Source organism: Rosa chinensis, chromosome 2, assembly GCF_002994745.2.
Source record: "Rosa chinensis cultivar Old Blush chromosome 2, RchiOBHm-V2, whole genome shotgun sequence".
Classification (NCBI taxonomy): domain Eukaryota; kingdom Viridiplantae; phylum Streptophyta; class Magnoliopsida; order Rosales; family Rosaceae; genus Rosa; species Rosa chinensis.
The window spans coordinates 84,195,260-84,210,307 of record NC_037089.1 but is presented as its reverse complement, the minus strand read 5'-3'; the positions used below and the strand labels follow the sequence as shown (position 1 = coordinate 84,210,307).

The following is a 15,048-nucleotide window of genomic DNA, read 5'->3' as shown; positions in this document are numbered from 1 at the left end:
TCATGTTAATCCCTATAATTTCAATTTAATCAGTAACATCCTTAAACTTTCTAATTTCATCATTTATGTCCAATTTCACTCAATTTTGAAGATGTGGCTCATTTTAAGAGCTAAAATGGTCATTACACCCTTAAAAAAAAAAAAAAAAACCCATGATCAAATGGTCAACTTTCTCTCTGCTTCCTTCTCCAACTCGTCGCTCTCTGGAACCCTGCCTTAAAACCAAGCCAAAACCCATTTTCAGTTTTCTTCTAATTTCTTGGCAACAAAATGCAGAACAGAATCGAAATTTGAAAACACACCATCTCTTGTGCGCGAGAGAGGTTTGGCATCAGTGAGTTTGCATTGGGTGACGACAATTTTCAGGAGCTCATCGATCCGGCTGTGGAAGAACTCCCTCTGCAAGTCGACGAACTTATGGAAGGACTCGACGGAATTCCCAATCTTTAGCTCAGAGTGATGATCCATTACCGCCGACCTCGAAGCTTGAATTTACGAATTGGATTGTAGAGCATGAATTATTCGAAAGCAGGTGATTTAATTACTGGGCTTGGAGATAGAGATGGACGACGAATGAGCATGCTTTGACATGTTTAAAAATCATGATGTTTTAATTATAGCGTTGAAGCCTCTGTCCTTTCTATGACAGGTCTTGATTATATCTCCACCGCCAAGCTTTCTCACAACTGAGCACTTCAACTTTCTCCCCATTGACTTGATTTTGAAGGAGACTTGACCACAACAACAATTTGGTGTTCGTGTTCTCCGAGGTAAGACAAAGAACATGGCCCCTCTCTCATTCTTCCGGTTGTTTCTTGAGCTTGTAATTCAACGGAGCTCGACAACAAGACTACCATGTTTTTGGGATTCAAATTTACTCACTATTTTTATTTTGTGGTGATATCACCATCTAATTACAACTTGCCACGTAATGTAAAATTAATTTAATATTTAATATTTATTTTTTTAATAAAACATCATGATTAACTATAATTATGTTTTATAACACATGACAGTTTTATATTCAGTGGTGAGCAAATTTGAATCCATTTTTTTTGAAGAAAAACCACATAGCTTCAAGCTCGATCTGTAACTTGTGTTGTTTTTGTTTTTTTTTTCACACAAACCTTTCATTTCACAGAGGAATTCGGTATCTAGGTGTTGTTGGTTTCTGGGCTAATTCATTGTGAGCTTTTTGGATTTCTACAATTGTGGAGTACAACGTTTCAGAAAGTGAGGGATTGAAGAAGAAGAAAAGGAGCAGAAAGAGAGAGAGTGTGTGTGTGTGCGTGTCCCCGATCTTCTTTTTTTGTTTTGCAATGGGCTTCTGTGTTAGTTTAGCTTAGTGTTGTATCTTGAAATGGGGTTTCTTTGATTTACTTATGTGGGTGCTGGGAAAATCGAAAATAGGCCTCTGTATCAGATTGGAGAGAGGACGATCGGAGGAAGAAGAAGTTTTTTTTTTAGACTGGTCATAAGGTTTTTTTTGCCTTGAAATGACCCTTTTAGTCCTTAAAGTGGGTCTCATTTTCAGACTTAACGTCTGATTCCGACATAATTAGAGAAATTAGGTACGGCTGACTGAAATTCGAAAGCTTAGGGATGTTTCTAATTAAATTGAGACTAGAGGGACTAACATGAAGTTACCCCCAAACCTCAGGGGGGTAAACTAAATTTAATCCTTTAAAGTAACAACATTGGGAGCATAATAGGCATTAATCTGGGCAGTACTAGTTTGTAAACCATAGGATGCAGGGTTGGTACTAGATGAACAATTTCACTGAGTGTTTGGACTGATAAATGCATTTTCATTGGGAAAACCATTCTGAGCAATCATAAATGAAAGAGAAGACAGTGGTAGTGCTCTACGCTCAAGCTCAATCTCACTTTCACTAGACAACAATAAGGATCTAACTTCTTCCAAATCAATATTGTTTTTGCTTCGGAAAAGACCACCTCGTCAGGCGGACAGGCCACCAGAAAGAAGCATCAGGCCTCGAAAGTTGTGGGAACTACATCCAACTCTGCTACATTCGTTCAGTACTACAGCGACGGGGCAGAAAATGTATACCAGGAACTGCTAGGGAGTTATTATGGGATTGACCATGCCGGCAACCTGATTAAGATAACAGCTTTGTCAAAGGAGATGCCTATGCCAGTAGTGACTCTTCAGCAACAAGCTACAACCCGCGTTGTACATGTGGGAGAGGGGCCGGTGACTGTAAACCAAGCAATACCTTTGCAGGCTACTCGCCAGACTGTGGCGACACCACCTCCTCCTCCGGGTCCCGAATATGTATGATGTGATGAGGTAGAGGAGATGATCAGGTTGGCTAACCCTAGGGCCCAGCCGGATCGGGTCTATGAGGGACCTTTCCCACCGCATATCATGCTCGCACCTTTTCCCATGTGCTATAAAAATATCATATTTTCTACTTTTTCAAGGGAAGACACCGTGGATGCGGTAACCCATCTGGCCAGGTTTAGGGTACAATGCGGCCAATACCAGAATGATGATATCCTCAAATGCAGGATCTTTGGTACTTATCTTTCAGGAGCTGCCTTCATATGGTTTTCCAAGCTTTGACCAGGAACAGTGGCGGATTGGCCAGCGATGGAAATGCTTTTCCGAGAAACTTTCGGAGCCATCGAGCCTGAGGTAGACTTGGCTTCGCTCACCCAGATGAACCACGTCAACGAAAGAAGCAGCATGGCAGCATGATCCAGTCAATGGGGGAACTCATCACAGAGGTGGGCAGCTTCGAACATCTCCTCAGAGAAACAGACGCAAGGAAGAATGCATCCAGAGGGACATACGTACCAGGAAAACATCGTACCGTAGCGGCTCTGAGCTACCAGCCGGCTACCTATGACCCTTATTACCATCATAACAGTGAAGAAGTGGTTTAGGATGACGACGAGGAAGAGGAGAATGATATCGCTGCCTACGAATTAACCGGAAGGAAGAATCCAGCATTGAAGCAACTGAAAATTTCCAAGGAACCTGTCAAGCTCAAAACGATAGCCTTCACCAAACCTGAGTTAGCGACATACACATATGATGCCAATAAGGCGCATGAGATTCTGGACAAAATGATCGCCGCGAAGATGGTGAAGACTGATTTTGGACCTTTTCCTCGACCAGAACAGCTGAAAGGGAAGAAGTACTATAAGTTTCACAACTTGTGGAATCACAACATCGCGGACTGTGTGAAGCTCAAAGACCAGATTCAGGTATGGCTTAATAATGGCAGTTTGCAGGTGGAAGCTCCAGTGACGGCGGCAGCGCTAGTGGACCTGGACCCCTTTCCTGACACTGGGATCAATATGGTCGATGTAAACTGGACCAAGCAGAAACAGTGGAAACCGACCTTGGATTTGAGGACAAAGGAGCGAGATGGAAAGTCTTCCGCAGACGAGACACCTGCAAAGGAGAAAGCTAAATCAATTAGTCAAGCCTCGCCCGTGGTCCTATGCTCGCGATGCAAAGAAGAGTGCGGCATTCAAGTGTCGCATGAAGAGGTTGAGCAAACATTTCGCTTTGGCTCTCTACCGCCCGTCAAGTGGGATTTGTCATCGCGGAACTATCAACCTTCTAGCCCAAGAGAAAAAGAAAAGATGGAGTTACCGCCATCCCCAAAGGACTCTAATTTGTTCAAGAAGCTGAGGGCAGCCGCGGTTGATCAGAAACAAGAAGAGAAGGCTACGAACAAGCACAAAGACGTGCTGACCAGGCCCTACATCCCACCTGCACCAGCCACCACCATCAAGGAAGGTAAATGGTACACCAAGGAAAAGGGGAAGGCAGTGGAAATAAGCACTTCCAAGAAGAGGAAGCTGCAGCGCAGGTTTGGGGAAGCCAAGTGCGCGTTAGAGGCTTTGGACCAGGGCCTGATCAAGCCTTCGTAATTGGTCAAATCACCTGAGCAGTATCAAAAAGAGATGGAGGCACTAGCTGCTAAACAGTTAATGGCTCCCCGCAGCCTTAGAAAACAAGCGAGCTCGCTAACAGAGGCATCTAAGCCCAGCGTTTTTTGCGGGATTACTGAGGAGAGAACACCTCCGATAACTCGAAAGGAGAGCTCGCCGACTCGGTGACCATATGTCAGGCGCAGGTTATTTCGCGATGAACCGGAAGCTAAATCTTCTGTCTTTAAGAAACTGGGGGGGGGCAAGGACAAGACTGCCGACACCTTACAGTGGAGACCAAAAAAGGTCGAGAGTGTAGTAATCACTCCCCCAGATGTGTGCATGGCAAGGGAACCGAAACCGGAAACCCCTAAGCAGGCTCCCGTCGTACGGGAACACGAGCAATGCGAGGTAAAAGGCCTTACAAAAGAATCGTTGGTGGATCGTTTGGCTAAGAAATTCAACGCAGATACCCCTGTCGAGGAACCCAAGCTTAACCGGGAAGATGACATGGAGGAGACAGATATGACTGACGCCTCTTGCAACATGGTTTACGTACTCCCCGCGAGGTATACACTATCGGTCGCTGCTCAGGACTGTGTGGAATCTGAGGAAGGGAATGCGCAGCCTTTACAGATCACATCGGCAGCCACGACACCTGTGGAAGAAGCCGTCTTTTATGAGATGGAGGATGCTTAGAACAAAGGGCCCTTCATGAGCTTCACCAAGCCAACGCCAACTATGGTCCAACACATGAGACCTCTATATATCACGGCAGAGGTTGGCGGTACCAAAGTTAGTAAGATCATGATTGATATCGGAGCCGCCATTAATGTCGTCACTACCAGGACCATGCACTTGCTCGGGATCAAGAGGGAGAAAATCCAGTCTACATCCCTCACGCTTAAGAATTTCGCGGGAACTATAACAAAGACCTTAGGCTTACTTTTCTTACGTATCAAGGTTGGCCCAGCAGAGGGAGTTTATGCTTTCTTTGTGACGGACTGCTATGTGGCCTACAATGCTATTCTGGGCAGAGACTGGATCCACAGAAATTACTGCGTACCGTCAACTCTCCATCAGGAGTTAATTATATGGAACAGGCAGATAGATGAAGCTGAGGTGATCAAAGCGGATCCTCGCCCATTCCCAGTTTCTGCGAATTATGTAGATGTCAGGTACTATTTGGAGCCTATCACTCCATTGTAGGTCAATAACATTGATGACAAAGGCCGCCCCACAGGGGTGACTGCCTCTGAATTGGCACAGTGGGGGCTTACGCTCGCAAAAGAAGGCTTAGAGAGGCCTGGCCACGCTGTGCCCAAACCCCTAAATGATTAATGGATTACAACCTCCCAGAAGAAGGAATAGAGGCCTTCCACTCGCTGTACGAAAGACTATCATCGTATTTAGTGGAAAAAGAGGCTTATGATCGAGTCGCGACCTTAGAGGTCATCAATGAAGAATTCTCTAATTCAGAACGAGAGGATGAAAGGGATATTCAGCTCGCCCCTGCAGCGCTGGACGATACACCTCCTAAAGTCAGAGACCCTACCGAGAAGGTTAATCTGGGAACATCAGATGAGCCTATCACCGGACTTGTTACTAAAGTTCACTGACTGCTTCGCGGAGAAGTATGAAGACATGCCCAGCCTGTCACCGGACTTGGATTTCCATCAACTGCCAACACTCCCAGACAAGAGGCCAGTGAAACAAGAACAGCGAAGAATGAATTCAGAAACCCAAGTCCTCCTCAAGCAGGAAGTCGAAAAGATGCATAAATCAGGCATTATCAAGGTAGCCAAATATAACCAGTGGCTATCTAATATAGTGCCTGTTCGCAAGAAGAATGGAAAGATGAGGGTCTACGTAGATTACAGATACCATAATCTCGCTACACCTAATGATGTCTACCCCATGCCAGTCGCGGATATGTTAGTAGACGCAATAGCAGGACATGAATTGTTGTCCTTCATGGACGGCACGGCAGGATATCACCAAATTCAGGTCGCTGAATAAGACAGACATAAAACCGCATTCCGGTGTCCCGGATTCGCGGGCGTTTTTGAATATGTGGTCATGCCCTTTGGACTGAAGAATGCTGGAGCAACGTATCAGAGAGCCATGAACCTAATCTTCCATGATATCCTGGGGAAGATTTTAGAGGTTTACATCAATGACGTAGTTGTGAAATCTCAAAAGAAAGGAGACTACATCGCGGATCTCAAACAAGTATTCGAGCGAATGCGACGACATAAGCTCAAGATGAATCCCGCTAAATGTGTTTTTGGGGTTCAAGCAGGAGATTTTCTAGGATTCATTGTCCATCAGAGAGGAATTGAGGTCTCTGAAGACAAGGCGAGCGCAGTCATCAACGCATCTCCCCCTCGAACAAAGACGGAATTGCAGCGTTTGCTGGGTAAGATCAACTTTTTGAGAAGTTTCATCTCTAACTCTGCAGATAAAATCCAGCCTTTTTCGCCATTGCTGAAGCTACAGAGGCAGAACGAGTTTGTATGGGAGCCTAAACATCAAGAGGCTTTCTACAGAATCAAGGCCTACCTGGCAAGCCCGCCAGTGCTTGTTCCCCCAAGGGCCGGATTTCCATTGAAGTTATATATTTCGGCAGCTGAGGCTTCCATTGGAAATTTACTCGCCGAGGATCATGGGGGAGGCGTCGTGCACGCCATTTTCTACCTCAGCCGGACACTGATGGATTGCGAGACAAGATACACTCCTATGGAAAAGCTGTGTCTCACATTGTACTTCTCAGCATGCAAGTTGCGGCACTACATGTTATCCTTTACTACCTGCATCATCGCTCAAACCGACCTGGTCAAATACATGTTGTCGCTACCTATTCTGGGAGGCTGCATTGGCAAGTGGGTACTGGCCCTCTCTGAATTTTCACTGCAATATGTCCCTAAAAAAGTTGTAAAGGGACAGGCCATCGCGGACTTTTTGGCACATCATCCTATGTTGGATATACCTGCAATGAAGGAGTTAGAGATAGCGACCGCAACTACAACTCGACCAGATTTGGCGCGCATTCCGGAGTACGCAGTATGGTATCAAGACACAGTCTCCTTGCAGCCCTGGGTATTGTTTTTTGATGGCTCAAGAACTGAAATGTTACCAGGGGTAGGAATTGTTCTGGAAAATCCAGCGGACGATCGTTTCTCTTATTCTTTCCAATTAAAGTTTAAATGTACGAACAACCAGGCAGAGTATGAGGCCCTTATTATCGGGCTAGAAGTCTTACTGGAATTGGGAGTGAGGGACGTTCAGATCCGCGACGACTCTCAGCTCGTGATAAATCAGCTTCAAGAAAAATACAGATGTGTAAGCTGGTTGCTCGTACGATATTTGAATCGCGCCATTGAGCTTCTGGATCAATTTGATGACGGCGATTTGGAGTACATCCCTCACGAGCGCAATTTCACAGCCAATGAACTCGCTCAACTGGCCACATGCATTACATTGAAGTATGGGGTTCGCGAGCGCATTCTGAAAGTCGAGCGTCATACGCTGCCTTCATGGCTTGCCCGCCCTGACCCTCCGGATGATCCGATCGTAGCGGTCCTAGAACCTATTGACGTCGATTGGCGCATTCCGTTGATTGATTACCTCAAACGACCAGATCCTACAGCAGACAGGAAGATTCGCTTTCTTGCCTTAAATTACTTCCTTAGGGGTGATGAGCTGCGACGACGTGGGGAAGATGGCATAGACTTCCGGTGTGTCTATGGCCACGAAGCAAAATGATTAATGCACGAAGCACACACAAGAATATGCGGAGCTCATCAAGCAGGACCTAAGATGCGCTGGCTCATTAGGAGACATGGTTATTACTGGCCCAGCATTTTGAAGGATTGCATTACATTCGCCAAAGGGTGCCAAGACTGTCAAGCACATGGTCCCGTCCAGCATATCCCTAATATTCCCATGCAACCTATTATTAAGCCTTGGCCTGCGCGAGGTTGGGCATTGGATCTGATTGGGATGATTCACCCCCACTCTTCTCTCCAACATAAGTTCATCATCGTGGCCACTGATTTCTTCACCAAGTAGGTCAAAGCTGAACCTTTGAATGAGGCTTCCGGTGCCACCATTCGCCAATTCATTTTTCATAACATTATCTGCAGATTTGGTATCCCTGAAGTGCTCGTTTCTGACTGGGGGACCGCATTCATGGGAGGTCCGGTCGAGCCACTTGTCAACGATTTCGGCATCCAGTTCATCTACAACACTCCATATTATGCTCAGTCCAACCGTCAAGCGGAAGCTAGTAACAAGATTATTATTACCCTGTTAAAGAAGATGCTGGTATAGAACCCTCTCCAGTGGCACGATACTCTGTATGAGACACTCTGGGCTTATCTCACCTCCAAGAGGAATCCCACCGCTACGACACCTTATGCACTAATGTTTGGCCATGATGTGGTTTTACCCTTGGAAATCAACGTTCATTCCTTACGCGTACAAGAGCAGCATCACTTGATCGGTGAAGATTATGTCCAGGCGATGTGGCAAGAACACGAAGATTTGAGCGAGTAGCGCTTAGCGGCTTTGGATATTTTAGTAATGGAAAAACAGCGTATCGCCCGCGCCTATGATAAGAGGACGCGTGGTCGTAGTTACAAAGAGGAAGACCTTGTTTGGAAAGCTGTTTTACCCTTTGGCGAGAAACTGACCGGTCGCGGTAAGTGGACTCCGCGATGGGAATGACCCTTTGTTGTCCACCGTATCATGGAACGCGGGGCGTTTCACCTCAAAGACTTGGATGGCGACATCCATCACAACCCCATCAACTGGCGGTTTCTGAAGAAATATTACCCTAGTGTTTGGGAGTTCGCAGATCCACCTGATCAACCTTCTTCCCAGACAGGGGGGCAAACATAGTCTTCATTGGCTCGCGTCATCTGTCTATATTCAGGCCTTTTCTTGTGGCCTTCGACTCATGTATTTGCTTCGCCTATGAACACTAGGGGGCAACACTATATATATCCAGGCCTTAATAGAGGCCGTATTCAATATTCAATTTGTCCAAATTCAAGACTTTTGTTTTCTGTTACATATGAGTTTATCCTTAACAATTTGTGTTAAGAATGTACATGATGGTCTATACATGAGGCTTCATTCAGGCTTTATTTCCAATTTCAAGACTTTTGTTTTCTGTTACATATGAGTTTATCCTTGACAATTTGTGTTAAGAATGTACATGATGGCCTATACATGAGGCTTCATTCAGGCTTTATTTCATAACAAATTTTTGAATTGTGCTCAAAGAAACATTCATTCATAAAGTGGCTTTGCGGCCAAAGGCAGTACAAAGTACAAATCAACATGGTTACATTCGCGATTATAAGGCCAAATGTGGCTTTGAGAATCATAAGGATTACAGATCTTCTAAGAGTTTCTGGATCTGGTTGCGGCCAGGAGGATGTGGTATGACCGCTGGTGCTCTTCCTCTCTTCACCCACATCCTCCTCCAATCTGAGTCGCAGCTGTTATCGTCTATACCAGAGGAAGAGGGAAGGGAATAATCCATCATACCCCTTCCAGGTGATTATCTTCCGAGATGAAGATGGTCTTCAGAGAGAGCGCGACTCACAACCACATCTACCTCCAGGGGAAAAACAGAAGTCTCGTAGTCGGACCCCAGAGGTAGACCGCGGAAGAAGAACGGTCAGCCTCAAAGTGGCCTTCCGCCTCTCTCCCTCCTGCTCCACGCGGACAATCGGAGGAGACGGATCCCTCAAAATCTGGTTCCGCCGCTTTAGGAGCGTGGCGTGTTCTTCGGTCTAACTAAAATCGGTGAATTCCATCCGGATTTCTAGAGACCAAAGACATGCCACTGGACCTAAGATTAGGCCATGAGGACTACTCAGGTCCTGAGATTAAGCCATGAAGCCTAGGAATTAGAGGCTAAGGGTGAGATCGTGGGGAGAAGATTTTAGAAACTGAAGGAAGAGAAGCAAGGCTTGTGAAATTATCTTTGGAAAAGACATAGTTGCTTGGCTTCATCGCTTCCCCAAAGTACAAGTATTTATAGCTCCAGTCGCAGTAACCTCAACCGTGCGATGGGCAGTTGAAGTACTTTCAACGCCATTAATAAGAGTATCAATGGAATTGAATGCTTAATCTCAGAAATGAAGGAAATTGAAAATGCGTGGGAAGTGGGGCAGTCTTCAAGGAGGTAACAGCCCCATTTGGAGATTATCCTTTCAACAGTTTCAATATCAATAAAGGTGTGATGAACTATTTGAAATTTGAAGTGATATTTGGGCCAAACAAAGTGGGCTAAATATTTGACTTGTTAATAATGATATTGTTCATACAAAAAGGGGCCTAATACAAGAGGCCTAAAGTTTTCGGCCCGCATGGGTCAAACAAAGAAAATGTTCGTCCAAGTGAAAATTGGCATCGGCAGCAGCTCGCTCCACTTGTCAGGCTGTTTTGCGAACTTGAGCTAGGTTTTGAGACAATGCTTCGAAGGCCGCTAGGGATTGCTCTAACAAGGGTTCCTTATGCTCAAGATGGGCCGTCACAGCAGTCAATTGGGCTTGAAGTTCTTAGATTTGGGACCGAAGATGATGTTGCGTGATCCGCAAGTCTCTAACAAGGATAGCCCTATCTCCCAAGAAGTTGCGAGAGGTATCAGTTTGTTGTGCGAGGCCCCGATAGTGAGCCTGGGCTTGCCTGGCTTGCGCAGTCGCGGCCGTTCTTTCATTAATCCGTTGGGGAAGACTCTATAACAATTCATCTATCTTGGTGAACTCGTTCTCAGTGATGGTTCGCTCACGACGAAGAACCCTCAAGTACTCCAGAGCCTTGGCGGATGCGCCAGGCAGTAGGATGTCGAGACTCAAAAGACATTGGAGTCCGTCCCTGGCCTCATCTATAACTCCGGGAGGAGCCACTTTAAGTACCCGAGCTAGCCTTTCCAGTCTAGAAGGAGGCTCAGGCAGTGGATCTGGGGCAGCAGCAGTGACATGAGCTTCATGAGGCTCCACAACAGGAACCGTTTCTGGCCCCGGTTCGACATTCATCCCTTCTCCCGCTTCAGGAGCATGGGGGGCAGGCTCCTGGTTCACCATATCTTCACCAGCTGGGTCGGCAAGATTGACAAACAATGATCTAGTCTAGTCGATAATGAATGTTACGACGTCCAAGCTAGCTAGTTTTGCCTTCACAATTCTCTGATTTTGTTGAGCACACCCATATTAATTTCCTAGCATTAAGCCCACAGTTCAAGTAGTCCAGTTAGTCCACTAATATTAAGCATTTAAGCCCATGATGTTTAGTCCTTCACTCTATTGTGGTACTTAGTAGACACGTGTAGAACAACTGACTTGTACTGGACAATATCACAGTTATATTATGTACCTACAGCCATTTTGGCAACCATCTTTTGAACAATGAATTGAATCTACTTTTTTCATTTCCAGTTTTTATCTTTCTGCATTTCCATTCTTATCTTCCTCTCAAATTCTCTGATACAACAACTCAAACCTAACTGCTAACAGAAACCAAATGTTGAGCTCAGCATGCATGTGTAAACACAAAAAATCCTGCAACGAATGAAAGAAGAACACGTGTACAAAGTAATATATTTTTATTAATGTATTTGAGGGTTACAATCTCTATAAATGCTCTTTCACAAATATCTCATCTGATTCGATCTCTGACGTTGATTTGATCCAAGGGTGGAGAGCACTTGATCTTGAATCGAACAGTTGCACTGTGAACTTCTTATTATGTTGACGATTTGAGAAAGACGATTGACCAAGGGTTGTAGATGCTTGATCTTGATCGGATTTAGGCCACGAGTGGTGTCACGTGGTGAGTATTCTTCGGCTTTGGTAGGGGATGAACCGTGTGTTTGGTGCTTGTTGATTCTCCACGAGCTTGATGAAGAACTTGTAGAGGATTTACTTTGTTGACGACTTGCTGAAGGCGGTGATCAAGGGATGCAGCGGCTTGCTCTTAATCAGATTTGAGCCACGAGCGATGTCACGTGGTGAGTGTTCTTTAGCTTTGATGGTGAATGAATCGGCACGTGTGCTAGTGCTTGTTGATTATCCACGAGCTTGATGAAGAACTTGGCAGAAGCTTTGCTTTGTTGACGACTTGAAGACGATAAATGAACAAGGGCTGCAGAGGCTTGAACTTGATCAGATTTGAACCATGAGGGTGTAACATGGTGAGTCTGGCTTTGATGGCGGATGAATCGGCACTTTTGCTTGGTGCTTGTTGATTCTCCGCGAGTTTGACGACTTCTGATCTTGCAGGTGATTTCACTTGTTTGTCTGAAGTCGGTGAGGTGAAGAGACCGGCTATTTGGCAGCTTGATGGTTCTTCATGAGCTGGGAGACTTCTGAACTTTGGAGAGTTTCTTCTGTCTGCTTGCGTCCCTCTGTTTGTTGTCGTCGTCCCCACATCTTGATTTGAGAGGTGGTATTTATAGTGTTGGCGTCTCTCTCGATTTGGAATGCCTTGATGACACGTAATTAATTGCATTTTCCTTAATAACATAATCAAATCAATCAACCTTAATTAACTGATTTAATCACGACCATTAAGGAATTAGTCAATCAATTTGATGGTTGATTTTAATTGTATTTCATTAATAGTATAATCAAAACAATCAGCTTAAATTAACTGATTTAATCACGACTATTAAGAAATTTAGCCAATCAATTTTATGGCTGATTTTAATTGTATTTCATTAATAGCATAATCAAATCAATCAGTTTTAATTAACTGATTTAATCACAACTATTAAGGAATTAGCCAATCAATTTGATGGCTGATTTTAATTGTATTTCATTAATAGCATACTCAAATCAATCAGCTTTAATTAACTGATTTAATCATGACCATTAAGGAATTAGCAAATCAATTTAATGGCTGATTTTAATTGTATTTCATTAATAGCATAATCAAATCAATCAGCTTTAATTAACTGATTTAATCACGAATATTAAGAAGTTTAGTCAATTAATTTAATGGCTGATTTTCATCTTGATTATCAATTTAAATAAATTGACATCTAATCCGCAGACGAAATTTAATACTTGATTTGACTTAGAATCAATTGATTTAATTTGATTGATCCGCTTTAATATCAATTGATTTAGCCGGAACAAATTCATTTATTGCCGTCGGGCCTTTCATGTGTCACCAAGTGTCATTTTCTGAGTCTGCTTGGTTTTGCTTACGCTCAAGCTGCGTGCACATTTTAATTGCTGGACCCACACGCCGACTAAATTTGTTCGGTCATAATTTCAAGTATTGACCGAATTATTTAATGAATTTTATTTTCATTAATTTTTTGGTGTCTACAGCATGTTATGGTGAGAACGTTTTTTATATATGATTTGATTGATTTCTGCTTCTTAAGCTCAACGACAGTATATGCATGACGTCGTACACCAGCTCTGTAGACAAACGTAATTGATCACACCATCTGTTTAAATTTATACATTAATACTATTGCCTATAAATTCCATTGCGAGTGTGAGGCTTCAGCAACATCCATACTCTAACTCGGAGCAATGGCACCAAAATCTTATCTTTCTCTTTTCACAGTCACTCTCCTTCTCCTCCTCCTCGCCCTCTTTTCTTTCCTCTGTAATGCAACGGCAAACTCATCTCCGTTTGAGGTCATCGAGCATCTTAAGGGTTGTCACAAAGGTGACAAGGTCAAGGGCATCAACGACCTCAAGAAGTACCTTCAAAAGTTCGGTTACTTAAATTATGAGAACCACAGACATTCCAATGACGATGATTTTGACGAGCACTTGGAGGAAGCCGTCAAGACTTACCAGCTCAATTTCCACCTCAAGTCCACCGGAACATTGGACGACAAAACCCTATCAACGATGATGATGCCTCGTTGTGGTGTGCCTGATATCATCAATGGCACCACATCCATGCGATCAGCCCAGATAAAGAGCCAGCACCGTAAGTATTTCATCTTACTAGAAAATTAGATTATCATCTTAATTTTATATTGTTTATTAGTAGTGTTTTTCCTCTCAGATACTGATCAAGAAAACATTACTGTACTTGTAGATACATTAAAATTGTTAAAAGCATGCAGATAATAATAATCTTGAATTAAGACTTGATCATTACGTCAAACGAATTAAAGTACTTGATATTGTTTTACAGGTGCAATTCATACCACTGTTCACTTCTCATTTCCCGATGGAAATCTAAAATGGCCTTCTTCAAAATACCATCTGACTTACGGTTTTCTAGCCGGCACCCCATCAGAAGCCCAGGGCGCTGTCGCACAGGCTTTCTCAACATGGGCTAAGAACACTCACTTCACATTCAGCAAGGCTCAAAATTACCAGAGTGCTGATTTGAAGGTTAGCTTTCATAAGGGTGATCATGGAGACGGGAATTCATTTGATGGGCCTGGCGGACAGCTGGCCCATGCTGCTTACCCTACGGAGGGAGCATTGCACTACGACGCAGATGAGACTTGGTCTGTAGGTGCCAAACCAGGTGCCATGGACATTCAGAGTGTTGGTTTGCATGAAATTGGGCACCTTCTGGGACTTGGACACAGCTCAGTGGAGGAAGCTATCATGTATCCAACCATCCCCGACGGAGTGTATAAAAGTTTGCATGAGGACGATATTCAAGGAATAAAAGCTTTATACAACGTTTGAGTAATAGTGCTCCATCAAATAATTATAATTCAAAGTAATGTTCCTTATATCACCTTGTACTGATTATGTTATCCCAGAGTCAACCTCTAATATTTCTTGTTATCAAATATTGTACCTGCTCTATGTTAATGTACCTGTCAGGGGCGGATCTAGGATCTGAATATTGGTAGGGCTTCATAATTGGTTTTTTCTTTTTCTTTTTTAGCGAAGACCAATTTTTTTTTTTCTAATACAACAATGCAAAAGTCTAAGCCCTGAAGAGCCGAGTAAGTGTAATTGAAAGAGGTTGAAAATCTTATTATAGTGAAAATAGTACAGTAATGACTCACGCATCAGTGTCATTAGAGAGAATTATTATACATAGTATATTACAAGAGCACACATCTAGCACACTCACTTTTTAGGATTACATCCAAAATAAAGAAAACTAAGAACTCTGACTGAAAACAAA

The 15,048-nt window shown here is 43.8% G+C and overlaps 1 protein-coding gene across 1 annotated transcript; it reads left to right on the top strand.

The window, feature by feature from the left end:
- The first annotated feature begins 13,437 nt into the window (after window positions 1–13,437).
- LOC112190517 (metalloendoproteinase 3-MMP) lies at window positions 13,438–14,758 on the top strand. The gene is made up of 2 exons (XM_024329950.2): window positions 13,438–13,878; window positions 14,089–14,758. The coding sequence occupies exons 1-2, from the start codon at window positions 13,470–13,472 to the stop codon at window positions 14,595–14,597; spliced, it is 918 nt and encodes a 305-aa protein (XP_024185718.1). The 5' UTR covers window positions 13,438–13,469; the 3' UTR covers window positions 14,598–14,758.
- Window positions 14,759–15,048: the final 290 nt, after the last annotated feature.

Coding starts and splice junctions, on each gene's coding strand:
- LOC112190517 (XM_024329950.2), top strand. CDS start 13,470: ATGGCACCAAAATCTTATCTTTCTCTTTTCACAGTCACTCTCCTTCTC. Junction 13,879..14,088: donor CCAGATAAAGAGCCAGCACC/GTAAGTATTTCA, acceptor ATTGTTTTACAG/GTGCAATTCATACCACTGTT.